Source organism: Sus scrofa, chromosome 11 (assembly GCF_054392235.1).
Source record: "Sus scrofa isolate SSC_HxYL_T2T_F1_AM1 chromosome 11, Sscrofa_HxYL_maternal_Yorkshire_Landrace_v2.0, whole genome shotgun sequence".
NCBI classification, from domain to species: Eukaryota; Metazoa; Chordata; class Mammalia; order Artiodactyla; family Suidae; genus Sus; species Sus scrofa.
In genome coordinates this window covers 84137320-84162635 of record NC_139393.1, presented here as the reverse complement: position 1 = coordinate 84162635, position 25316 = coordinate 84137320, and the positions used below count along the sequence as shown (strand labels likewise).

Sequence of the window (25316 nt, the reverse complement as noted above, 5' to 3'; positions counted from 1 at the left end):
TGTTGAGGGGCTCTTCCCCACGAAGGGGAGTTTAGCTGAGCTTCCTTGGCTGGGCCTGGGAGGCTAGGGGGTGACGGGAGTCAGGCGGGGGGTACAGAGATTTCAGGTAGAAGCCTCCCCACCCCCACCCGCCCCAACAGGTGGCTGATGCTCCAGGTTGGAGGCGCTGTTTGGGTCGGGAGGTGGTTGAGGGCCAGGACAGAGGCTGAATCCCAGAAGATAGCAGTTGTGGGTAGAAGGTTCTGGGGTGGGGTCCGCAGGAAAACCCTGCGAGAAAACGGAAGCTTCACACTGACATTTGATTGTGAAAATTGAATAGAGCGTGAAGCCAGGGAACACGCACGTTTTCCAGAGGACAGACTCCATTGGGCTGCTGTCCGATGGGAAAGGGGAGAAGCGGTCGATTCAAGATGAGCCGTATCAGGGACCGTACACACGGGAGTCAGTGGAAAAGACCCATCTCGGGTCCGAGACCCTGGACAAACATTATCAAAATAGTTTTCTTCTTTCTAACTTGGGAAGCTGACTGCTTCAGGGGAATGACTCTAAATATTTATCCCTAAAATATCTTAAACAGATTACTGCTTTGGAGTTAGAATTGACGGAGGCCTTTGAGACTGCTCTTCAGAAAGAGCGAACATTATTGAAGCAAACATTTGCTGTTAAAGACCCTTGCTTCTGCTGACAGAGTGTCTTCTCTCACTGATACTCAGGTCAGATTAAGGAGAAATGTCTGGAATTTATTTATAAGTCCCAAGAACCTTTGGATAATGTTAAGGTTTGTTTTTTTTTTTTTCCCCTAACAGTTTGTCAGCACTCAAGTTTGCCTCTCATTTTAGTAAGTTTTTATTGGATCGGCGAAGTTGGACAGTTTGTTTGCTTTTAGATAGCTTTGGGGGAAGAGTTTTAAATTGTTTATGGTAAGAAGGCACTCAGGGCTCTTTCGAGATATTCTTGGGTTGAATGATGGCTTTTTAGAAAGCATCTGTGACGAACTCTTTATAATTTATTTTTTTCTCGCAAGGTGATAGGCAGAGTGCATTTTGTAGGTCAGAGGCGTCTGCAGTTTCATTTCTTTGCACATGTCGACTAATCAAGCAGTGCTTATTATTGTCCGTCACCTGGGTCGTCGTCACTCAGCTCATTTTACATTATCCGATTTGAGCTTAGTTCTGAAAACCAACTTCAGAGCAATGTTGAAATTCCCAGAATTGTGCCAGAATGCATCGTAAGCGCAAAGAATGTTTCGATATCAAGATTTAAGCCAGCGGAAATCTGCCCTCGAACCCGGCCGCCTGCAGAGCTTCCACGTGAGGGGCTGTGTCAGTGGGCGGCGTGAAGCTGGTGGCTCATCAGCGAGGCCTAGGACCTTCCGTAAGATGGACCTACCAATGGGGTCGGGCCTTTTCTGCTCAGGACCCTGAGGCGGAAAGTCCAGTGTAGACGGCATAGTCCAGGAAGGAGCAGGCGGACAGAGGTTTTACTTTCTAGGCGGACGGCCAGCTCCCTCTCCCAAGCTTCGGCTCTCTGTCCCATTCATCCCACAAGCCCGGTGGCCCACGGCTTCTGAAGTCTCAGGAACAAGTCCCCGGCAGCCTGACGACGGACCTGGGAGCCCACCCAGGCCACGGCTCAAGGAGACTTTTAACACCTTTATGGTACTTCTCATCCTTTGGATGTGTGACGATGCGGAAGCGTCCTCGTTTCTAGGAAAACCCGAGCCTCTCCCCCCCTCCCCACGGGTAACTGGCCCGGCTCTCCGCGGGCGCCCCCACGTCTCATGGGGACCTGCACAAGCGACACGGAGACTCCTCGTTGCACCTCCTCTCTCAAAGCAAACACCGCCGAGCCCCGAGAGAGACCGTGCGCGTTTGGGGAGGAAGATAGAAAAGGCAGCGCCGGGCTCCGGGGGTGCGATGGGTCGCGCTTTCCTGGGTGCACACCGGCGCGCGGCCAGCGGGAGCCTCGGACGCCGACGGGTGCGGGAAACAGTCGCCCTCCTTATATTCAAAGAAATGTCGTCTACGTTACATTAGCGTACATGGGAGTTCCCAGCGTGGCTCAGTTAAGGAACCCGACTAGCATCCATGAGGATGCAGGTTCGATCCCTGGCCTCGCCCAGTGGGTTGAGGATCCAGCGTTGCCGTGAGCTGTGGTGTAGGTCACAGGCGTGGTTCGGATCTAGCATTGCTGTGGCTGTGGTGTAGGCCAGCAGCTGCAGCTCCGATTCCACTCCTAGCCCGGGACTCTCCATATGCCGCGGGTATCCATGTAAAACGATTTAAAAAAAAAATGTTTAGCCCATGCGTTCTTTCAAGAATCCAGGCACATGTCTCATGTGGTGCAGAGAGTCAGTGTTCCTGTCTTCCTTTGGGGAAGACCAGGCCTGGCCGGGTTCTGGTTGTGTGTGTTCAGCCTGCAGCAGTGGCAATGCTTCTGCCACCACGTCGGGCTCCACGGTGTGGAAGGGCCACAGCGGGGCCTCGTCGAGGAGTTTTCCACGACCCTGTGACCCCAATCGCAGCCTTCCCACGCCTTCCCCAGCAGCATCGGAATTCAGGAAGTGGTGCTGCCGAGCCCTCGCTGCTGCTGGGCTCCAGGAGCTGGACTGTGGGATCTTGGGCTCAGTCCCAAAGTCACCCATTGACCACGAGCCACCATCTGACATCGTTTCGCCGTCGCTGACGCTCGGGCAGCTCTGGCTCCAAATGGAAATGCTTGCGTCCCTCAGTGGTTTGCAGCCTTCCTTGGAAAGTGACCTCTCCAGGCCCCGGACGACAGAAAGAAACAGCTGATCCGCTGGGATGTCCCGCCCACAGCTCCCTGCCCCGGTCTCTTCTCTGACCAGTGATGTGGACGTGGGCCAGCCTCTAATGGTGCCCATGGGCTCTGGACTGGAAAAAGGGGACCCAGCAGCCCGTCCTGCCAGCCACCGCACTGTACAGTGGCTGCACAGAGAGCTCACATCTTAGCTGACGCTGAGCTCATGTCCCGCTTCTGCTTAGATCCTCGTCCATTTACCCACTTTTATTGAGTTCAGAGTTTGTGCTAAATGCTGAATGAATAAATACTTACTTTGCGCTGCCTTTAACATCCTTATTTCTGAGAGGTGGAAACCCCACTGCAGATCCTGTCCAACAAGCTTCCTTTGCTGGCTGTGCTCTCCTCTCTAATGGGCAAGCCTCGGGCCTGGGGACAGGTGGTCCTGCCTGTCACAGTCGGGCCCCGTCCAGGGGGAGCCCAGGGCCTGGGCGGTGTTTTCCTTTGGACCTCAGCCCACTGTCAACATCCGTTATCGTAGTGTCTTAATTGATTTTATTTATTTATGTTTGCTATTTAGGGCCACACGTGTGGCATATGGAAGTTCCCGGGCTAGGGGTTAAATTGTAGCTGTAGCTGCCGGCCCTTGCACCACAGCCACAGCAACAACACAGAATCCGAGCTGCCTACACCACAGCTCACGGCAGCGCGGGGTCCTTGACCCACTGAGCGCATTCTCATGGATACCAGTCGGGGTTCATTACTGCTGAGCCACAGCGGGAACTCCATGATTTTAAATTTGAAAAATTAATTCAAAGTTTGACTAAAAGAGACAGTAAGATTTTGAAGCCTGCTGATGCTGGATCCGTGATAATTCAGGGTTTGTTGCTGGTAACGGTGTCTCCTCTGCCATCCTTAGAACCGTTTCACACACTCAGCCTCGCGACCCTGGGGACTCTGTTTGGATTTGGATTCTTGACGAAGCTTCAAAGGGGACCAGGGTCTGGTGTTCGGGTTCCATCTGAACTTGTTTAAGCACGGATTTTAAGAGGAGGGGAAATAATTAGATAGTATAAAAAGCCTTTTATTCCCATCTTTTATGGGTTTTTAAAAAAGATTTGTCCTTCTCTACGTAATACATGATGTAAAAATTTTATGTTGCTGCATGCATGGAACTCTCTTTCCTGCCTAATTTAGAGTGGCTAATTTTGATGCCCAGATTTTTCACCATGGCTGCGTTCTTTCATCTTTATAGCATTTTTTTTCTCCTCCAATTCTGACTTTCATCCTTGGAAGATGCAGTGATAATCATTCCATTGTTGGGACATAAGTTTTTTTTTTTTTTTTTTTTTTTTTTAATTAGTACAGCACACAGCACTGACCTTCTGGAATAAAACTAGTCAATGTGGTTGCATCAAAACACGTTTGTGGAAGCCCTTCTCACTCCCCACTTGAAATTCTCGCTGCGGTGACGACAGTGGTCATGGGCTTTGCTCTGGCCACCACGTCCCCGTGGACCTCTTGCCTCCAGGATCTCATGGCAAAGAGGTGTCGAAAGGGTCCTGTTTCTCAGTTGTTTTAACTGCACGCTCTGCCTCGAACCCCAGCAACCCCGGCGCACGAGCAGTCACGACTGTAGCATCGCTCTTGCAGCTGCAGAGTCTGGCTTAGAAAGACCTGGTGGGAGAACCTTCACACAACCTGCCCAGCTCTTTGCTTTCCCTCTGCCCGTCGTGGAGATTTGCTGCAAGGCTGCGGCATCACTTGGCCTGTGTTTGCCAGCTAATTGTATTGCTGTTTGAATGCTTATCCTGTCTGTGTGCCCTGCCCTGCTGCCCAGAAGAGCCCTGGACGGGGTCCAGGGTATGAGACTAATCGTGTGTACTTTTGTCTGAACAAAAGATGAGGAAAGTTAAAAAAATATGTGTGAGGCGGCCAGATCCATGTCCATAGAGGAGTCACTTCCTCTAGCTCCTTAATTTCAAAACTCCTGGGATACGGGGCTTGCTCAAGTGTTCCGCTGACATTCGGGGAGGAATGTGTCCTCGCGGTGAGAGCTCCCACTGGGAATTCAGAGTTCTGCGTCTGTTCCCAGGAGCACACAGGGGTCACCCAGTGACATGCGACGCGTCAGTAAAGCCTTGGAGTCCTCATTTCCCTATCTGTGAAATGGACATAAAAGGGGCTAATGCGATGCTGGTGAATTACTGAAAATTCGCTGGGAACCAGCTTGCTCTAGTGACCTAGAAAAAAACACCAGCTCTGGGGGAAGCTGGCCTCCTTTCTATTTCTGGCTTTCATGCTGACTCAGTGAGAAACTTGGAGGAATCAGCTCATCTGGCTCTGGGTCTCCATGCATTCCACGATTAAAAAGAGACTTAGAAAATCTTTATCTGCCCCGACTCTCGGGACGATACCGGAGGCTTTTCTGCTGACGTGCCTTTCACGCGTCCTCCCATCTCGCGTCGGGTTATCCGAGGATACGCGATTCAGGGCTCACTTCTTTTTCAGCCAGCTGTGTGCCGTTCAGCTCTGGTCTATTTTGGGTAGAACCTTCCCACGTCCGAGTAAGGGAGGCGGTGCGTGTGATGCCCGTGAGAAGCCATCTCCAGCGCCAGGAGTTTGTGCAGTTCTGTCTGTTGTGATTTTAGGTGAAGGGACAGTGTATTGAGGAGCTTTGCATTGGTCGCGTCTTGGTCTGAGGATGTCTTCCTTTCCCAGCCCTGTCGCAGGCCTCGGGGAGAAGGAGCCCGCGTTCGGTGTCAAGTCCTGGGCCGGGCTCTGGGGACGCGAGCATCTGTTCTTCCTGGTTGATCCCTGGATGCAGCTGGTCCAAGGAGCTGTGCCAAAGGGCCGCGCCTAGTTTTCTTTCTTTCTTTTTTTTTGTCTTTGTGGGGCCACCCCCATGGCATATGGAGGTTCCCAGGCTAGGGGTCGAGTCAGAGCTGTAGCCGCCAGCCTACACCACAGCCACAGCAACGAGGGATCAGGGCCGCATCTGTGGTCTACACCACAGCTCACGGCAACGCCGGATGCTTAACCCACTGAGTGAGGCTAGGGATCCTAGTCGGGTTCGTTTCCACTGCGCCACGACGGGAACTCCTTAGTTTTCTTTACTCCGTTTAGGACGCGATGGTAGCCTCTAGGGTTTGGCTTAATCCGCTCCCATTTATTCACACGCTGCTTCCAGCCTCCTGACTTCCGCTTCCAGCAAAATGCCCAATCTGGGGAGGCGAAGTGGCTGGAGATCAAGTTCAGAAGCCCATTTTCTCATCAGAGCAAATGCAGCAGGGAGTTCCCATTGTGGCTCAGTGGTAATGACTTTGACTAGGATCCATGAGGACGCAGGGTCGATCTCTGGCTTTGCTCGGTGGGTTAAGGATCCGGCGTTGCTGTGGCTGTGGTATAGGCTGGCCACTACAGCTCCAATTTGACCCCTAGCCTGGGAACATTCATATGCTGAGTGTTTAGTCCTAAAAAGCAAAAAGCCAAAAGGGGAAAAAAAAAAAGGCAGCAGGTGCTGAATTCACCAGCAAGCACCAGGACTGGCTGAGGGGTTTGGGTTTGGAGAAAAGGACAACTCTGGGAGTTTCTCTCCCACATCCTTGCATTTATGCCACGTTTCAAAGCTTTAAGCAACTTTTGGTGATGTGCTGTTTGCGGCGTAAATGTTTGTGTTATGTGATGTGTAGCTTGTTGGTTTCTCTTTGCTTTGAACGAACGTGGTTGTGAGCAAAGTGTTGGACACTGGAGACCCCTGCCTGTGGCTTCCACAATGCCTGCTGCTCTTTAATCAGCTGAGGTTGGGAACTCCCCGGTGGCACAGCAGGTTAAGGACCCAGTGTTGTCACTGCTGTGGCTCAGGTTCCATCCCTGGTCCGGGAACATCTCCTAAGGGCCAGCTCAGGGCCTGGAGTCCCCCCATCTTTCCGAATTACCGCCACCTGTGTGGTCCCCGAATAACATTCACTATTTTAAAAAGAAACTTTATTTCTTTTTGCTCCACAAGGGCAGAGACCTTTGCAACCCCCACGCCCACAATAAACTCCCACACGTTTTAGAGAAGCTCGTGAAAGCCTTTCAGGCTCTGGATGGAACAGGGAGTCTCAGCATCTCGGGGTGAAGCTCCCACCAAGGGCTCTGCCCACAATCCTGCTAATGGGAGGCCTGAATGACATCTGCTCACAGTCTCAGCCCCGCGTCTGCTGATGGCGAGAAGATTCCACTCATCAAATGAGGCCACGAGCAATTTGGTGAAGAAAATCCTCACCAGTCTGTCGTCGTACTCACCCAAGGACCCACTTAGCGTTTAGAAAGCGGTGTGTAGGAAGTGTCACGCTGGGGACACGCAGGGGCACTCCTGCCCTTGGAGAAGCTTAAGAAATGGCAGGAAAATGTCTCCCGAGACAGGGAAGCGTTGGCGGCGTCTTCTCCAGATGCTCGCGGCAGGCTGGGTGCTGGGCGATGCTCCGAGAGGCTGACTTCTAGTCTTCTCCTCCGTTTCTTTCCTGTCCTTGGTCTGACGTCCTCCTTCCTCATCCGCAGGGAGAAAGAGGCCTCCCAGGATTACAAGGTGTCATCGGGTTTCCGGGAATGCAGGGACCTGAGGGCCCCCAGGGACCCGCAGGACAGAAGGTGAGCTGGCCGTCCTGGGTGTGGTGGGGGGGCGCGGGGGGCTGTGAGATGGTCTGTGTTGTTGCTCTGATGGGTGGTCACCGTGGCATCTCTGTGTGTTCCAGGGTGACACTGGAGAACCAGGACTGCCAGGCACTAAAGGGACAAGAGTGAGTACCAGGGTCATTAAAGCGCTTTCGACTGTGGGCGGGATGGGATCCAGCGATGCCTCTGGGGTCGGGCTCCTTATGCCTACCCTCCCGCCTGCAGACAGTCCTGGGGTGTCCCTCCCTCCTCCTCCTCTCTCTGTGCACCCCCCGCCCCCCACCTTTCTCCTTGGAGCTCAGACAGGAGCTCAGACAGCGCGGGGGCGGGGCCCCAGGACCTGGGATGGGTGGAGCCTGTGCCCTTGACCTCCAGTCCTGGGCCCAGAGCTGCTCTCCTCCTCCCAGTCCTTTTCACAGCGTTTTCTCCATCTGTCCTTCCTCAAGGGTTTAATTGGGGCGGGGGGGGGGGGGGAATGACGCGTACCTGTCGTCAGAGAGATGCCTTCACTTACCGTGAAAGGCGGTGAAGTTTTCAGAGCTAAACTTCCTCTTCCTTCTTCACACTCTGCTTTCTTTGCTGCTCCCATTCCTGGGAAACGCAAGCTTGGAGGTAGAAACATAGGAAGACCCGGTGAAATGTAAGCCTTCCAATTCTGTCACTGTTATCTCGTGGAAAGGGAAGCGTGCCCGAGAACCTGCATCCCTGGGCCCTTAGGGCAGGAGGCAGGGGTTCGTCGTGACGTGTGGGGTGGAGAAGATCTGAGCTACTTCATAATAACTTTGATTTTCTTCTCGCGGTGAATCGATTCATGCCATATACTCTTCTTGCCAACTGTTTGTGCATTTAACACAACTTTGTCTGTCCGTCTGTCTTTCTCCTAGAAATGACAAAAGATGGGAAGAGGGCAGAGTTATTTTGTGGGTGTGCAGCCTTGACTTTAGAAGTAACTGATCATCAGCCTTGATGTTGAGCTGCCTCTGAAACTCCAGGCCGCCTGCCTCCCTGGGCTGGGCCTTGAGAAGTCTTTCCCCGGGACGCTCTGCCCGCTTAGGGCAGATGTTCCAAGGCCCGCAGTTAGGGTCCAGCCCCCTCAGCCACGTGGGTACAGTGGGAGGAAGTGAGGTTTTCTCCTGCGCACAATGAAAACTTTTTCATTTCCACCCTACAGGGACCCCCAGGAGCATCTGGTTACCCTGGAAACCCAGGACTTCCTGTATGTATATGAGATGCACCTGCTTCCCTCCTAAGGCATTGGTTGCGAGTGGTGGCACCATCAGTGATTTTCTGACTTGGCTCTTTTTTCACTTTGTTACTTACAGGGTATTCCTGGCCAGGATGGGCCCCCGGGTCCCCCAGGCATCCCGGGATGCAACGGGACAAAGGTACATCTAGAACTGGGACCTTCCTCTTGGTGTCTCTGTACCTAGCTTTGCACATGGAGAGGTTGTCCTGTGAACAGAGTTTTATTGCCAGAGCTGGAAAGTGACTTGTCTCGCATCTTTCTGTATTTGGTGAGGAGACACAGTTTTCCCACAGTTCATGTTCAGGAAAGACACCATCATGCCTTTTCTCGTAGACTTTTATTCCAAAATTGCTTTAAACACTGAATTTCTCACCTACAGTCTCTTACTAAAGCAAATAAGAAAAATGCTAATATTAATTCTCTTCCCTATTCATTTTATTCTCAAATGTATTTCTTCCATCATGAGACAGGCTTGTGCCATACAGCTGGTAGCAATTTTTAGGAAAATAATTTTCACCAACAAAGGAAGCACCCCGAAGGGTAGGACAGGGTGATTGATGGTGTCTGAGTTGGCGTCCTGACACCTTGCCCGGCCTCGAGAGTGACTGTCTGCTGTCCCCCCCAGGGTGAGAGAGGACCAGTGGGACCTCCGGGTTTGCCTGGATTTGCCGGAAATCCTGTAAGTATCGTGTTGTTATGTCAGAAGTTTTTCTTTGGTGATAATTTCTCTCTTCTAATCCATTTCCTTGCCTTTTCTTTTCTTTTTCTTTTTCGGGCTGCACCTGCAGCATATGGAATTTCCCAGGCTAGGGGTTGAATCAGAGCTGTAGCGGCCAGCCTACACCACAGCCACAGCAACGGAGGATCCAAGCCATGTCTGCAACCTATACCACAGCTTACAGCAACGCCGGATTCTTAACCCACTGAGTGGGGCCAGGGATCGAACCCACATTCTCACGGATACTAACTGAATTCGTTTCCGCTGAGCCGCAATGAGAACTCCTTTTTTTTCTTTTTCTTTTCTTTTTTAAATGTCTATCTTAATCCTCACAATGTTTTGAGAAAAACAAAACTAATACCAACTCTTTCTTTTCTAGGGACCACCAGGGTTGCCAGGCATGAAGGTACGTTCTTTGATTTTACAGGAATCTGTTGGAAACAGAAGCCACACAACTAAATTCACTTTCAGTCACTTTGCCTGATTGATTGCCTGTTAACATACTCGTCTAACCTCTGCCACCTTAGAAGAGTCCCAAGTCGCACGCATAGCCCTGACTTCTAGAATCTAAAGTTTCAACACGAGGTACAATTTCTTAATAGGAAATAAGCCATGACGGGAAGCATGGTGTGATGAATTCGCAGACATGTGTCAATGGTGCTGCTTTTCCGGAACCGTGGGCAGCGCTGCCTGCTGGGGAAATAGGTCCAGTAGGACGTGGGCGGATGTACAGTGTGTGTGTGTCGTGTGCACACAACATGCATCTCTAAGGACAGAGTTGGCAGGGGAGAGAGGGAGATATGATTCTACTGAAACAAAAGAAATGCCTTATTTTAAGGAGTTATGCGAATGGGAAGGTTGCCAAGTCCGCAACCCGCGGGGCAGGATGCGGGCTGGAGGCCCAGGGAAGGGCCGTGGTCCAGCCCCGGCCTGGACCTCCCTTCTTCAGGAGAGTCAGGCCTTCTTCCCTGAAGGCCCTCAACCCTCTGGGTGGAGCCCCCCGCCCCCTCCCCGAAGGTCCTGTGCTTTTTTCCAAACCTACGGATTTTAATGTCAGTCTCAGTGAAAAATACCTCCACATCAGACAGGTGCTCAGGCAGATATCTGGGCACTTTGGCCTGGGCACGCAGGCATGTGAAACGCACTCTCGCTGCTTTTCTGAACATGCTCGTGCTGGGCCTTCCCTTGAAAGATAATCCTTCTGTTGTGAGAACAGCCTGTGGTCACGCAGCCTTCAGACCAGAGAGCAGCCTCTGACTAGAATTCCTCCTCATCTGGGGCCGGGTCACCTGCAGGCACCCCAGGCCCTGCCCTTCCGCCTCCACGTGGTCTGTCCAGGCTGCAGCCCAGCTGACTGCACAGCACCTCCTGCTGGTCATTACGAGGAATGACAGGGGAGGCGGCCCGTCTGTTCTGCGCTTAGATGGAGGCTGAAGCTGGACATGGGCCCGTTCTGCACTGGGAGTGCGTGCCTGCGACTTGCCAGGTCTTCGGTTTCTTGACTCTCTCTTATTTTTCCTTCCTCAGGGGGACCCCGGTGAAATACTCGGCCACATACCTGGGACCCTCCTGAAAGGTGAAAGAGGATTTCCTGGCCCCCCAGGAGCACCCGTAAGCACTCGCTAAATAACTAAATAACTACAAGCACCTGCTGCCCCTCCTCCTGGTTTGCATCTTAACTGCTTTTTCTCCGCCAACGCAGGGCTCCCCAGGATTGCCAGGGCTGCAGGGTCCCGTCGGCCCTCCCGGCTTCACCGGACCACCCGTAAGTTGGGGGACTAGCTCTGAGGACCCCTGTGCCGAGGGTGAAAACATGTCCAGTGGGATGAAAGCTTCACAGCCTGGTGGTGATGAATCCGTTACTGTGGATTCGAGAAAGAGCTTCTTTCCTAAGGGGGGTGTTTGATTGGCACTTGGGCCCCAGATTCCCCAGAGCTGTGGGAAAAGGATGCTGATAGAACCACGTGCGGATTCAAAGATGGACGAGGCGGGTCCTGGACCTTCGCCCGTGGAAAGAGAGCCGCCCCCGAGGCCTTGCTGTCTTGGGGGCTCTGGACCCAGACAGGCGGCGGAGAAGCTGCGTCGTCCTTGTTAAGAAAGCCTCGACACCGAGCATCAGAGATAACCTTCCAGGAGGCTCTGGTCTGACATCAGCCTCCGTCACAGCCGATGGTTCTCCGGGTGGTTCTCCGCAGGAGCACGGCCGCGGCCCCTCCCGCCCACGTATCTGTGGGAGCTGCGGAGTTAATATTAACAGGATGCATTGGTCGGGAGCCACGTTTACTGGAGATGGATGATGAACCTGGGTCTGCCAACCTCACCCTAGCTGGCCTGAGCGCCCTTGAGGGATTTCCAGCCTGATCTGCTGAATTTACTCTTAAAAAAAGTTTTATTGACGTATAGCTGACTGGCAAGGCTGTGACCATTTCTGCTGTGCCAGAGTGGCTCAGTTACACATATCCACACTCGCTTTTTTTGGGGGGGGGTCAAATTCAGCAATCCTTCTCTCCGTTCCTTCAGATGTAACCTCTTTTATTTAGGTTCTTGTCCATAAATGGACCCATTTTACCGAGGAAAGAACTCGTAATTGCTCCCTTTAAATGATTACAAAAAGCATGCTAAAATTTTGCTACAAATGGCAAGTTTTGGGGCTTCCTAGAGTCTCCCCACCTGAAGGATGCACTTGCATTTAACCTGTGAAGAGAAACAGCAGTGTCCAAAGTGGACAGATGTTTCCACACCGGGGACGCCACGGCTCTCGGGGGGTTGGAGGGTGGCTCCCCCACTGTCTCTGCTGGCCCAGATCACATCCTCAGATTGTGGGTCCCGCGGGGCCACCCCTAAATGCTGAGGGGTTTCCGTCCCATTGATAATTGTCCTGGACCAACCTCTGGTTACTTTCAAAGTTGCATAGCACAGGAAAAAACATTTAGATAGTTACCAAATAAATGACCGCAGGAACCTCAGGCTCTGAAGGTAACTTCAGGACAAAGAGGCATTTGAAGCTTACCGGGGTTGTGGATCACGTTTTCATTAACGCGCTTTGTCCTACAGGGTCCCCCAGGCCCTCCTGGCCCTCCAGGCGAAAAGGTAAAGATCTCTTGTCATTGTTTTTCTTTGGTTTTAGTAGAAGATGACTGTGAAATTGCTGTAACTCATTCTTTAGGGCTCTGTAAAAACCTCTGGAGAATTGTCATGTCTTTATCTATCTGTGTACCTGTCTCTGTCTCTGTATCATCCACCCATCTGTCTCTCCGTCCGTCTGAGCTGTCTGTTGATTAGTCTGCTGATCTACCCAGCTATCAATCCATCTGTATCTGCTGAGCTTTCCTTCAGTCCATCCCTTAGTCATTACTTTGGAATCACTCATCTTTTCCTTCGTTTTCTGAAGCCCATGTTTAAAAACCTTACATTTTTAAAAAAGCAGTTTTGATGGGATTCTTTTTCAGTCATCCTTAGACGTTTTGACAGACATTGCGTACACTGATCACAACTTTCTTGGAAATATCCTGGTGGTTGGGGGACAAAGTACGGCCTTAAACATGCCATCCTGTCGCATCTTGTGTCTCGTTTGTCAGATGATTTTGAACAGAGTCAACAACTCTGTTAATGGAAGCCTGCTTTTTACTCAACAGGGGCAAATGGGCTTGAGTTTCCAAGGACCGAAAGGTGACAAGGTGAGCGCTTCTCTTTTGGTCAGAACCACAGCTCTGAGCAGGATCGGGTTCTGCCTCTGGACCCGTCTGATCACAGGTCCTCGTCTCCGCATGGTTTCCCAGAAACGCGCAGCCAGAATTCACTGCGCTGACCTGTGCGGGTCTGACCTTCAGATCCAGCAGGCTGTTAATCCAGTTCTCTGCACGTGGCGTTCAAGCAGCACGTTCGCAGACAGCACGAAGCCAGACCTTTTTGTCACAGGGTCCAGTTTAGGACTTGGCTGTCGGCAGCATAACGGTATTAACCCTGCAAAGACGAGGTCTGTCCTGCCAGGGCTGGGAGGAAGAGAGCCTTGCGGCCGGATGAGGCAGAGCAGGCAGCCTCCCCTGAGCAGAGGGAGCCAGTGGTGGGTCCTGATCCTCCAGGGGTCTCTGCACCACTGTCCCGGGACCCGACTGATGAAACCGGCACGACGAGCCAAGTGGGGATTCTTGGGATTGTGGTAGTGCCTGGCCCAGGGCCCAGGTCCACCACCTGTGCTCACGTGGTGTAGACAATGGGCAGGGGTCCTGGAGGCCTGGACAGATGTGGGCTGAGCAGCAGCTACTGCACACTGGGCCCCGGCTCGTCACAAAGTCTCATGATTCTGTGATTGATGTGGTTGAGTCTCCTGGCCCTCAGTCACTCTGCCAGGGCAGGGGTTCCTCTACTTCTGCTCGTGTCCAGCGGTTAGGATTCCAAGGAAGAAAGCCCTGATGCCTCTCTTCTCTTTGGTTCCTCTGAAGAGAAGCGACCCCTTCCTTACCAGGCTCAGCTGGCGCCTTTCCTCTGTGCCGTCAAATGTGACAGGCCAGCTCCGTGTCCCAGCGTGCGTACACACGCCGTGTGTCTGTTTGCGTGGTCTAGACATATACGCACACATCCATGCGTCCTGCACACGGTCCGCTTCCAGGGTGACGGGTGGCGGCCGCCCTGACCCCCAAGCAGTGGGAGCCTCCTGCTGGCTTTACGTCCTTGGTGGACCACCTTCCTCCTGAAAGTTCATTTTCTTGTCCTTTTTCAAAGTGTTATGGGAGTCGAATTGACTTGCAAAGCGGCGTCCATTTCAGGCGCAGGCAGAGTGAACCAGTGATGCGCACGCGCGCGTCCATTCCTGTTCAGGTTCTTTGCCCACGTAGGTTAGGAGCCCGGATTGAGGAGATTCCTGTGTTGCACAGGAGGTCCCTGTTACCTGTCCCCTCCAAAGAGTCGGGCGCATATATGTGGGTCCCCGCCCCCAAGTCACCCCGCCCCCACCACGTTTCCCCTTTGGGAACCATACGTTTGTTTCCAAAATCTTTGAGTCGGAGACAGGCTAATTTTCTGCTGAGACAAGGACAGGCTAGACCAGAGCGTAATCGCATTTTAAAAGCAGATGTTCTGTTCTAGGCTTTCCCCTCCCTCTGCATTTTTCTTCTCTGTAGAATTATTTTCATGCCTAATTAATTCCCAATTTTGGCATCAACAGGGTGATCAAGGGGTCAGTGGGCCCCCAGGAGTGCCAGGACAAGCTCAAGTTAAAGAGAAAGGAGACTTTGCCACTAAAGGAGAGAAGGTAGGGGCGGCTTCGTCCGGAGAACACTGGCTTCCTGACCTGGGACTGATTCCCAGGACAAAGAGGAACCGGGTCTGGATCCGTTTTCTCGGTTAGACGGCCGGGAAGGCAGGTGTAGAGCGTGTCCACCCCGTGATGGGAGCATCTTGGGAGCAGAGGCAGCCGGAGCTGGGCTGGAGCAGAACTGGTCTGAGGCTGACTCTCTGCGAGGGCATCTCACGGGCACAGAGGCGGGGGTGGGCAGCGGGAGGGAGCCGGGGTAGAAGGAGGCCAGCTGGCCGTGGCTCAGGGATGCTAGCTGTGCCCACCTAACAGCCGTAATCAGTCGATGGCAGGACGTGAGGGCTGCGGTTCCATGTGCATTTCTTGGTTGCTATACCAGGAAGAGCGTTTTTTTCCTCTCACCTGTTCCGTGTAGCATGTAAACGCCAGTGTAACCCTGGATACTACTCATGTTTCTCTCTTTCAAAACTTATTTTAGGGTCAAAAAGGTGAACCAGGATTTCAGGTAAGTACTAAACTCTTGCATCTCCTTCTCATTTTGTATAAAAGACCATAACGCATTGCATTTAAGTCACAAGCTCATTTCACCTTACATGTAAAATTAACTTAATAGTTTACTTAAATATACCAGCGAATCTAACATTCTCTTTTATTTTTTCTTTTAAGGGAATGCCAGGGATTGGAGAGAAAGGTGAACCTGGAAAACCGGGACCCCGAGTAAGTGCTTCCAGAATATTCTTGATGTGCAGGCACTTCTCCCGCATTCCTGGAACCGCAGGTTCACCGGAGTCTAGACTGCAAGAGCTTGTAGGGTTCTTTCTCTCCTGAAGGGCCTTTCTGAAGCCCTGGGAGCAGGAGCAGGAGGCCCTCACCATTAGAAAGAGCCCTGGATGGCAAAGGCCTTTTGTTATTCAGATGATCTCCCCACCCCCACAGCCCCCCCTGCCGGCCCCTCCCTGAAAAGCCACCTGTCCACCTGCTCAGAGCACCGGGCTCCGCCCTGCTGCCGATGGAAGGGGTGACAGGAGATTGGAGGCTGATCTGCCGTTTTCAGTGTTGAGAAGCCCTCTCCTGCTGTTCTTCCTGCTCACGGTGCTTTAATGCATCCACGACTGAGTGCGGTAGCCTGGCCGGCTCACCCCGAGCATCCACACGACTGGGTAGCTTGTGTTGGAATCAGACCCTTGATGCATGTTTGTCATTATTATTGATTCACTCCTGAAATTAGAATCTTTATTGCACAGGGAAAGCCCGGAAAAGATGGTGAAAAAGGAGAAAAAGGAAGCCCAGTGAGTATTTCTCTGCGATTTTTTTTTTTTAAACAAAGCTGTTGCCTTCACTCGCTGACAATTGTTGTTGCTTCTGGTTCCATTTTAGGGGTTCCCAGGCGATTCGGGGTACCCCGGACTCCCAGGCCGAGAGGGTTTAAAGGTAAATGGTCACCCTGTTTTGAGGTTTTTGCCTTCATTCTGCTCAATCTAGAAGTTTTTCCTAGAATAAAGGACCATGTAGTCAAAGAATAAAAATTATTTAAGCTCCATGGGAGGAAAAACACCACTTAGAGTGGTTCTCTCGGTGTGTGTAAATTCCCCAAGAAAAAATATAAACTGTTCCACTCGTTCAAGTTTTCATGTGTTTTTTTGTGATAAATTCCCCTGATGATGAAACCAAGCAAACGCAGACAGATGCGGAGGAGAAGAGAAGGCTTGTGTAGTTTTTCGGTTACTTGATCAGAAAGGGTCAGCGTTCATAACTGCCCCAGGTACACACGCACACGCACACACGCACGCACGCACACGCGCACGCACACACACACACGAGCGCGCACACACGCGCGCACACACACGCACACACACACACGCACGAGCTTTTGGGAAACGGTATCGAGGGAGACAGCTTGCTCCTTCCCTTAGTGACGCAAGGAGGATAATTTCAACCCTGCAAATGCAGTTACACAGCAGCACTGCGTCCTCCGTGCCTTTTTTGCCTGGTATTTGGACCAGGTCCGCATTTTTCTGGTTGTATCTTTGGCCCCTTGTCTAAACATTCCTCGATAATAACTTCCTAAAAAGTACGACGCGGGGGTGAACAGTTAGACTCTGGTTTGGGGAAGCTATTGCTGTTGGCCATCAAATTGCCCCCAGAAAAGCCCTTCCATCAGCCTGGGGCGGGGGGGCGCCTTTTCACTTGGTAATGGCTTGTTAGCAAACGTTAAAAATATTTGCCAATCTGATAGGCAGAAAAAACTCATTTTGGCTTTATTTTTCCCTTTTAATCATGAGGCCAGCTCATGTAAAACCCCTACCAAAATAAGAAATGGGTGTGAAATATTCATCTTTACCAGTGCTTGATAGACTAGGGAGAGAATCTCAAGGTTTGCTTAGGCTGATTTTCTAAGAAAGTCAATTCTTCGAGACTGTAAGAAGTAAATATGCTATGAGAACCTTCAAAAAAAAAAAAAAAGTAAATATGCTTGAGCTATATTAGTTCGATTTTTTTTTAAGTCCCATAGATATTTCTCAAATCTCGTTTTGTATTCCAATAAGAAAACATGTAATTACGGTTTGGTGCCTGAGTTTAAAGCTTTAGCTTAAAAGAAAAAACATGAAAAAAAGAAAAGGAAAAAAGTGCATTCGTGAAATAAAATGCACAATCTTAGGACTTTTGAGTGTTACCACGATGTTTATATATGAGCATTCGATGGGAAGGCGTTTCTCACTTGGAGTTTTTCCTCGAATGTGGGGCCAAGTCAACCTCACGGTGAGCAGAATTTACCCACCCAATGTTTTCAAGTCATGCTGGATCTTAAGGGGAAGGCAGCAGCCGTGAGTATCTTTTTATACTGACTTCCGACGCAGGTTTAGACAGCCTTACGCCTAAAATCCTCAGACAAAATGGTTTCTTTGAGAAAATAAATTTAGACCCCAGGAGCTTTCACGTCATTTTATTTGTTCGTTTCTTGTCTTACTGAGAAGCCACTGTGCACACCTTCTGCTTGCACGTGATTCTCTGAAGTTTCTGAGGAGCCTGCGGTCGGCAGAGCCAGTGACGGGAGCTCTCCTGCCGTCTGAATAATCAGCCTCCCATCTACGTCTGGTAGAAATCTCACTTTCCATGTGTCACCTGTACGCCAGGCACGGGGAAGTGTATTGATTTGGGTAACGATAGCTCCAGAGCACCTTCGGCTAATTCCAGGGAGAGAGTCCAAGTTGGCAGACAATCATTTTAGGACACGGGCGGCTCCGTCTCTCTTTTTCCAGAAAAAAAGTCAGCCCTGCTTTCTGCAAGGCAACTGTCATAGGTAAAAGACACAGTACCGTATTTTTTTCTTTTGTAGGGAGACAAAGGTGAAGCAGGCCCCCCCGGCCCCCCTGGCACTGTGAGTAGCAGCGACGTGTGCTGTCCGTGGGGTGGTTCGTAAAGAGGGGAAGAGGGAGGCGGTGGACGAAGGCCGCACGCTCCGTGCCGTTCTAGAATGACGCTTTTGTGTGGGGGCATTGAATTTGAACTGATAATTTATGCTTTGCATCATGTGGCGTTTGGTGTTTACTTACTATATTTGGACAATTTCTGCATCTCTTTGATCATGAAAATGAACAGAGTTGCACATGGATAAGAATTTTGGCAGCACATTTGGCAACTTAAAAAAAAGCCAGACATTCCTGTCTTGGCTCAGTGGTTAATGAACCTGACCAGTAACCATGAGGTCGTGGGTTCAATCCCTGGCCTTGCTCAGTGGGTTGGGGATCCAGCGTTGCCGTGAGCTGTGGTGTAGGTCGCAGACATGGCTTGGATCCCGTGTTGCTGTGGCTGCGGTGTAGGCTGGCAGCTGTAGCTCCGATTCAACCCCTAGCCTGGGAACCTCCATATGCTGCGGGTACAGCCCTATAAAGACAAGACAAAAACAAGGCAAATGCTGAGTAGAGAAACAGGTCACTTGTGATGGGACTCTCCTAGCAAAACTGTGTTTTGGGTTTTTTTTTTTTTTTTTTTTTTTTGGCAAATAACATTTTAGTCGTTGTCTGTATGTGTATTTTCATGTATTTGCAATCCAATGTAAGCAATGGTTTTTCTTTTTAAAAATGGACGTTCTTCGTGTTTTCAAATTATCTTCAGATGATCCCTTTAACCGTTTTGCCCCCCGTCTTTTGAAACAATGAAAATATCACCCTCTGTCATTGGCTGCCCTCTTGCACTGCTACAGTGTGGTAGTGAGTGTTTGGACATGCTTCTGTGTGTGTGCTTGTGCAAGTGTGTGTTAGATGGGGGATTTGAATAATTCTTCTCTAGGCTGCATTTCCAGGCATAGGATTATTGGATCAGAGTATTACTGAACCTCCGTAGCCCTTTTTTTTTTTCTTTTTTCTTTTTTTGCTTTATCAGGACGCACCGGTGGCATATGGAAGTTCCCAGGCTGGGGGCTGAATCTGAGCTGTAGCCACTGGCCTACACTATAGCCACAGCAATGCGGGATCCTTAACCCATTGAGCAAGGCCAGGGATTGAACCTGCAACCTCATGGTTCCTAGTGGGGTTCGTTTCCGCTGCGCCATGAGGGGAGCTCCCAACTCTGTGTGCTTTTACTGCGTGTATAGTGGGTGACTCCATTTCCCACATTTGTGGTCCAGCAGCAGTCTTTGAATAGCATGTTTTTACCTGAACCTCATCAGCAGACGTGAATAATTCCTACAATTTAATTGCTACAGAGCAGATTACATTTTGAGGGTAATATGCAATCTTTGATGTGGTCCTTGTCCTCAGATTTCAGTGATTCAGAATTGGGGTGAACCCGTTCACCCCTTTTTAACGAGGCCTGCAGCGCCTTCTTCTTGCCCCATATTCTGGGCTCCAAAAAGTCTCCACTTTTGACCATTTTTTTTTTTTTAAAGTAAAGCAAAAACCCTCTTCCAATTAAAAGAAAAAAATTTGAGTGTTCCCGTTACATGTTGCCTGAGGAAATTTAAAGGAGTTCTGATAATACTCTTTAAAGAAGTATATTCTTCTCAGGCCATTGAGAAATTTCGAACCTAAACCTCAGAATTAACACTTTTTAACTTGACTTCATTGGTCAAGCTCCTGCCAGGCAGCTGGTCGTGAAAGGAGGCAGAACTGCCTGGCAGAGTTCTCTGCAAGGAGGCCTTCCTGCACACTCATTTTGTCTGTTTTCAGGACCCCCCAGCCCCGCCCCTCCCCCTCTTCCCCCCACTATTTCTTCTTTAGTTTCACGTCTTGAAATAATAACAAAATAAAATGGGTTTGTTTCTCCGTCTGCGCTGCTGTAACACAACCGCCAGCCGCTGCCCTGCGACCATCTTTTCTTCTGTCATTCAGGTCATTGGCCCCGGACTCTTGGGAGAGAAGGGAGAGCGGGGGTACCCAGGAGCTCCAGGGTTGAGAGGAGAGCCAGGTCCCAAAGGTAAGGTCCTTCCCTCTTTCGTTCCCTGCCTCCTGCCTCCTCCCTCCTGTCTCTCTCATCCTTTCTTTGTTCCATCTTCGACCTGCACTCGAGCACATTTTGTTAACACCTGCACCCCGTGTAGACCGTGTGGTGACCGAGTCCTCTGTGCAAGTTCATCTGTTGCCCTCCCATTGGGTGTCCGGGAGCCCATCTCCCTGCATCTCCGCAGCCTCAGGGATGCTGCATCTCCCCCAGCTGAGGGCTCCCTGAGCCCGGGACCACGGGTACCCGCGAGCGCAGAGGTTCAGGGCACAGTGGACCAGGCTCAGTTTGTTCTACTCTCTCTCCCTCCTTTCAGGCTTCCCAGGATTGCAAGGCCAGCCGGGCCCTCCAGGTGAGCACCCTTTACTGATTTTTTTTAGAGTATTTGTACAACTGCTCTGCGGTTTCTATTCCGAACTATCTCGGGCCCTAGTTAGAGATCTGCATAAACTGGCTAGCAACTTTGTGACGTGTTTTTCTAGTTCTGAAAGGCAGGTCCCTTCCTAGGACAGTGTTGATTTTGTAAGTCACAGGCTAACATGTACTTATAAAAATGTGTATCGCTGCCGGTGGAACCTCTTACGTCTCCCATCAAACCCCATCCTCCGTCTCTGGCTCTGATCTAACCCCGTGCCCTCCCGCGTCCTTCCCGCTGCTCCCGGAAGCAGGCCGGTCGTTCCGAAGGTCCCCTCAGCGTCCTTGCTGTCACTTGCCCTCTGCCTGGGGAATGCCTTTGTTTCTCGGCCTGAGACCAGACCCAAGGCTGAGACCTTTCCTGGCTGATCTAATCAACTCTGATCTTGCTTCGGGCCGGAACCCGGCGTCCCTGAGCTTAAACTGAGGCTGTGGCTATTCTGTGCCGGTTTCGCACTTCTAACGTTTCTAATGGATGGTGTGTCCCGGAGGCTGGGAGTTGTGCTTCTGGGATCGTACACCTCCCCGTGCGTGCCCACTGCACGTGTGTATAACCCCAGATCCCGGAGCAGAGGTAACACAGGCTCTGAGTGAAACCCTCGTGTGCCCTGGAACAGACACCTCAGCCCAGTGCTCGCAGTCCCGATGTTTGGGGCTTTGTTTATTTTTCATTTTTATTTTTATCCTTCTCTTGTTATTTTATTTTTTCCCTTGCCCATAGGTCTTAAGTTTTAAGTTCTCCCGGAGCCCCTTCTTTTATTTTTGCTGGAATAGAAAACACAACCCTACCCCATCATCCAAGATTTGAGGCAGCAGCATCGGAGGCTCGAGGCCAGCCTGCCCCGCCCAGCTCTTCCTCCTTGCTGCTAAAACCTTGGCATCTTAAGCATCCCTGTTGCTGGGTTGCCAAGAGCGCTGACCTTCCAGCTGTTTTAGAGAAGATGGCACTTCTCCAGAGCGTTTGCCGTATCTGCTTTCTAAATCCATTGAGCTGCCCCGTTAGTCTTTTAAGCCATCATTTTAAAAGACATTCTTTGAAGTCAATGTGGCCTGTCTGCTCTTGGTCTGGCCCCGGCCCTGCCGATTGCAAAGGCCCTTTCCGTCAGGTTGGGGGGCTGCCTCCCTTGGCGTCTCCCCCGCTGGGGTGGGCATGGGTGGCAGCCCCTCTTCTGCTGTCATTAACATGCTGTGTCTGCAGGCACAGCGACTTCCAACAGTCACCCGAGGCTTCAGCTGCTGTTTGGGGCTTGGGGGCCTGTCCATCTTTCCTCGGGGGTCCCCGCCTGCACCCCTGCTCTTTGCCTCTGGCAGTTTCTCAGGGGTCGCTTTGCCCCCGTCTGTTTTCACACTCTTGCATCGCAGAAGGATGCTGGGGCCGGACGCCCGCCCTCTGCTCCTGGCAGCACGAAGCCGTTTCACCCGCACCTCCTGGACCGTTGTGCCTCAAGCATTCGGTCGGAACCCTGCTTGGCTGTCACAGGCCCTGTGATCTTATCCCCTGAAAACCCCTGGCAGCTGAGCTGGCCCTCCCGTGCTCAGATCCGATGCTGCCTCGACTTCGAGCTCTTTCTAGCCCTCAACTGTCCTTTTGCTGGTTCCAACCTGGTTCCCACCCCGGTGGCTCCTGCCCCCGTCCGCTCTGTGTAAGGACTTCTCTTATGCCCTTTCTTCTCTGGGCAGACTTGGGACCAAGCCTCTCTAACCTTTTCATTCACTGGGGACACTCTGTACGGGAGGAAACGCGCAGCTGTTAACGTCTACATGATGAATCCCTATTCCCAGAAGTTAATTTGCTGGGAGCAGGTGGAGCCGTGAGGCCCTTTCTCCCTCGTCCCAGGGGTTCCCCTTCAGTGACGGTCAGCTGGTCACAGTGCCCCGAGCAGAGTTAGGATGCCAGTGTGTGCTGCTGATGGGGGGCTGCAGTGTGCTTCTGCCCTAACCCTCTGTTCTGGTTCCAGGCTTACCGATACCAGGGCAGCCGGGCGCCCCTGGCTACCCGGGTGAGAGAGGAGAGAAAGGTGACCAGGGCTTTCCCGGCGTGTCCTTGCCCGGACCAAGTGGAAGGGATGGATTCCCAGGTCCCCCTGGGCCCCCCGGCCCCCCTGGGCAGCCAGGCCACACAAGTGAGTTCCCTCTGGGTTGGTTTCGAGTGGTGTCCAGTGCAGGACAGGTGTGGGCAGGGCTGACCAAGGCTGGGCAGGGCACTCGAGTTCACGTGCACACGTGCCGTGCAAGAGGCTGGGCATCCGCCACTCGTGGATGACCCGGCCTCACTGAGGGCTGCTGGCAAAGTGAGCCACGCTGCAGAAAGGGCTCCTAAACATAAAAGAGAGAAACTGGTTTCAAGGAATAAGAGGAATGTTAACCGGCTCGGGGTCTCCAGGCGTGTGAGTCAAAAACCAAACCGACTGAGCTGTAGGCGTCTTACTGGGCATGGGATGAATTCTGTTCATCTGGCCATGCAAGCTGGTTCTAGGGGACACACACTCGCACACATACACATGCACGCACACACACACACACACGTACACATAAGGGACAGCACACCAGTGTGGTAACCCAAAGAATGACTTCAACTAAGAACGGTACTTGACCTGGATTTTTCTCATCAGCCCCCCATCCAAGCTGAGCACAGACCGTGCATCCCTTGATTCCGCTAAGGGGTTCTAGAGCCTCAAAGTAATTCCAGTGTAAAACATAAGAAGCTTTCAGAGCGTTTAAGCGAACAGTTGCATGGGAAGTGGGTTCATGTTTCCAGTGTCTGGAGCGCAGCTTCTGGACCGGGGCCCCTGTGCTGCCGGAGGCCTGCTTGCTGGAATGCAGGGCCCTCTGCATGAAAGTTCTCATGGATGAGGTTGGGTACGGTGCCAGCTGTGGATGGAACAAGGGATTCCAGAAGCTTCCCTTGGGCGGGGGCGGGGGGGTCGGCTTGAGTTTCCTCTGACATGTGAATGAGTCAGAGGAATGGCTCCCCTGTGGCTTCATGGGGACATCCTCCCCCTTCTGGTTCGCAACGTGGAGAAAGGAGACAAACTGTGGGAGTCCCGGAGGTTCTCGGCCCAAAGTCCTGCTTCTCTGCGTGTGGGCGTCCAAAGGGCCTTTGGTCCTTAGTCACTCATTCCTTGGTCACTTACTCACTCAACAAACATCGGCGTGCCTGCGGTGCCCTGAGACCTGGGCAGAGCCCACGAAACAATCGTGCTCTCCTGGGTGAGCATTCTGACTCCGAAGTCAAATAAGAAGTGGATTGTGTGGTAGCAGAGAATGAGAAACGCAGGGTGGGAGTTCCCGTCGTGGCGCAGTGGTTAACGAATCCGACTAGGAACCATGAGGTTGCGGGTTCGGTCCCTGCCCTTGCTCAGTGGGTTAACGGATCCGGCGTTGCCGTGGACTGTGGTGTAGGTTGCAGACGCGGCTCGGATCCCGCGTTGCTGTGGCTCTGGCGTAGGCTGGTGGCTACAGCTCTGATTCAACCCCTGGCCTGGGAACCTCCATATGCCGCGGGAGCGGCCCAAGAAATAGCAACAACAACAACAACAAAAGACAAAAGACAAAAAGACAAAAAGACAAAAAAAGAAAAAAGAAACGCAGGGTGAGAGGGAGCCGGGCAGGGGGTACAGAGGTGGGGCGGGGGCGGGGCCACGGAGGTGGTTTTACGAAGTGAGATCAGCAAAGACTGGAGGGGGCGAGAGAGCCCACCGTGGGCAAATCCGAAACCATTTCCCTACATTCGCGTCTTGCCGGGTCTGGGAGATGGGCTGATCTCATGGGAGGACGTGAACTTCCCAGTGCTGGGAATTTCGTAGTGTGTTGGCCGAGGGCCTTGCAACCTGCCTCTGGGTTCCCCGGGGTTGCTGCTTTGCAAGTCGGTGTAAATTAAGCAATTCACAGTGGCAGCATGATAGTTGATCGGTTATCAATGAGATTTTTACCGAGAGGGAGCGAATGTGTGAAAAAGGCTACCTCTGAACCCAATTGCCACTGTGGGGCCCATCCTGGCTTAACCAGACCACATGGAGGTTCCCAGGTCCCAACCCCGTCCAGCGCTCAGTCCCCGTGGCTGCACCCCCGACACGTGTGAGAGCGTGCAAGCCCAGACACAGCCACTGTATTCTTGCTTCAGCTTTCTAAGTATTCATTTATTTTTTTATTTATTTAAATTTTCTTTTATTTAAAAACTGTTTTTGGAGTTCCCGTCATGGCTCAGTGGTTAACGAATCCGACCAGGAACCATGAGGTTGCAGATTCGATCCCTGGCCTTGATTCGTGGGTTAAGGACCCGGCGTTGCCGTGAGCTGTGGTGTAGGTTGCAGACGCAGCTCGGATCCCGAGTTGCTGTGGCTCTGGCCTAGGCCAGTGGCTATGGCTCTGCCTGGACCCCTGGCCTGGGAACCTCCATATGCCGTGGTAGTGGCCCTAGAAGAGGCAAAAAGACAAAAAATAAAATAAATAAATAATTTTTTAGATGTTAGGGTTAAAAAGAAGAGGTACCTGTAGGAACAGTTGGAGTCTGGACTCCTTCATTTTATTTATTTAGTTCGTTAGTTTTTTAGGGCTGCCCCTCGGCATATGGAAGTTCCCAGGCTAGGGGTTGAATTGGAGCTACAGCTGCCGGCCTACACCACAGTCACAGCAACGTGGGATCCAAGCCGTGTCTGTGACCTACAGCACAACTCATGGCAACGCTGGATCCTTAACCCACTGAGTGAGGCCAGGGATCGAACCCACAACCTCATAGATGCTCATCAGATTTGGAATCACTGAGCCATGAAGGGAGCTCCAGATTTCAAAGTATTTAAAATTCTCTTTGGTGAGCACGGTAATTG

The 25316-nt window shown here is 51.7% G+C and overlaps 1 protein-coding gene across 1 annotated transcript in view; it reads left to right on the top strand.

Moving 5' to 3' along the window:
- Positions 1–25316, top strand: part of COL4A1 (collagen type IV alpha 1 chain) — a 139267-nt gene that overhangs the window by 72524 nt on the left and 41427 nt on the right. The window contains exons 3-21 of the mRNA XM_021065910.2: positions 7306–7395; positions 7500–7544; positions 8591–8635; positions 8742–8804; positions 9291–9344; positions 9763–9789; positions 10911–10994; positions 11086–11148; positions 12438–12473; positions 13019–13060; positions 14548–14634; positions 15116–15142; positions 15304–15354; positions 15882–15926; positions 16015–16068; positions 17975–18016; positions 19968–20052; positions 20393–20428; positions 22449–22613. Of these exons, the coding sequence (XP_020921569.2) occupies positions 7306–7395; positions 7500–7544; positions 8591–8635; positions 8742–8804; positions 9291–9344; positions 9763–9789; positions 10911–10994; positions 11086–11148; positions 12438–12473; positions 13019–13060; positions 14548–14634; positions 15116–15142; positions 15304–15354; positions 15882–15926; positions 16015–16068; positions 17975–18016; positions 19968–20052; positions 20393–20428; positions 22449–22613 (1141 nt within the window). The remainder of the gene's footprint in view (positions 1–7305; positions 7396–7499; positions 7545–8590; positions 8636–8741; positions 8805–9290; positions 9345–9762; positions 9790–10910; positions 10995–11085; positions 11149–12437; positions 12474–13018; positions 13061–14547; positions 14635–15115; positions 15143–15303; positions 15355–15881; positions 15927–16014; positions 16069–17974; positions 18017–19967; positions 20053–20392; positions 20429–22448; positions 22614–25316) is intronic.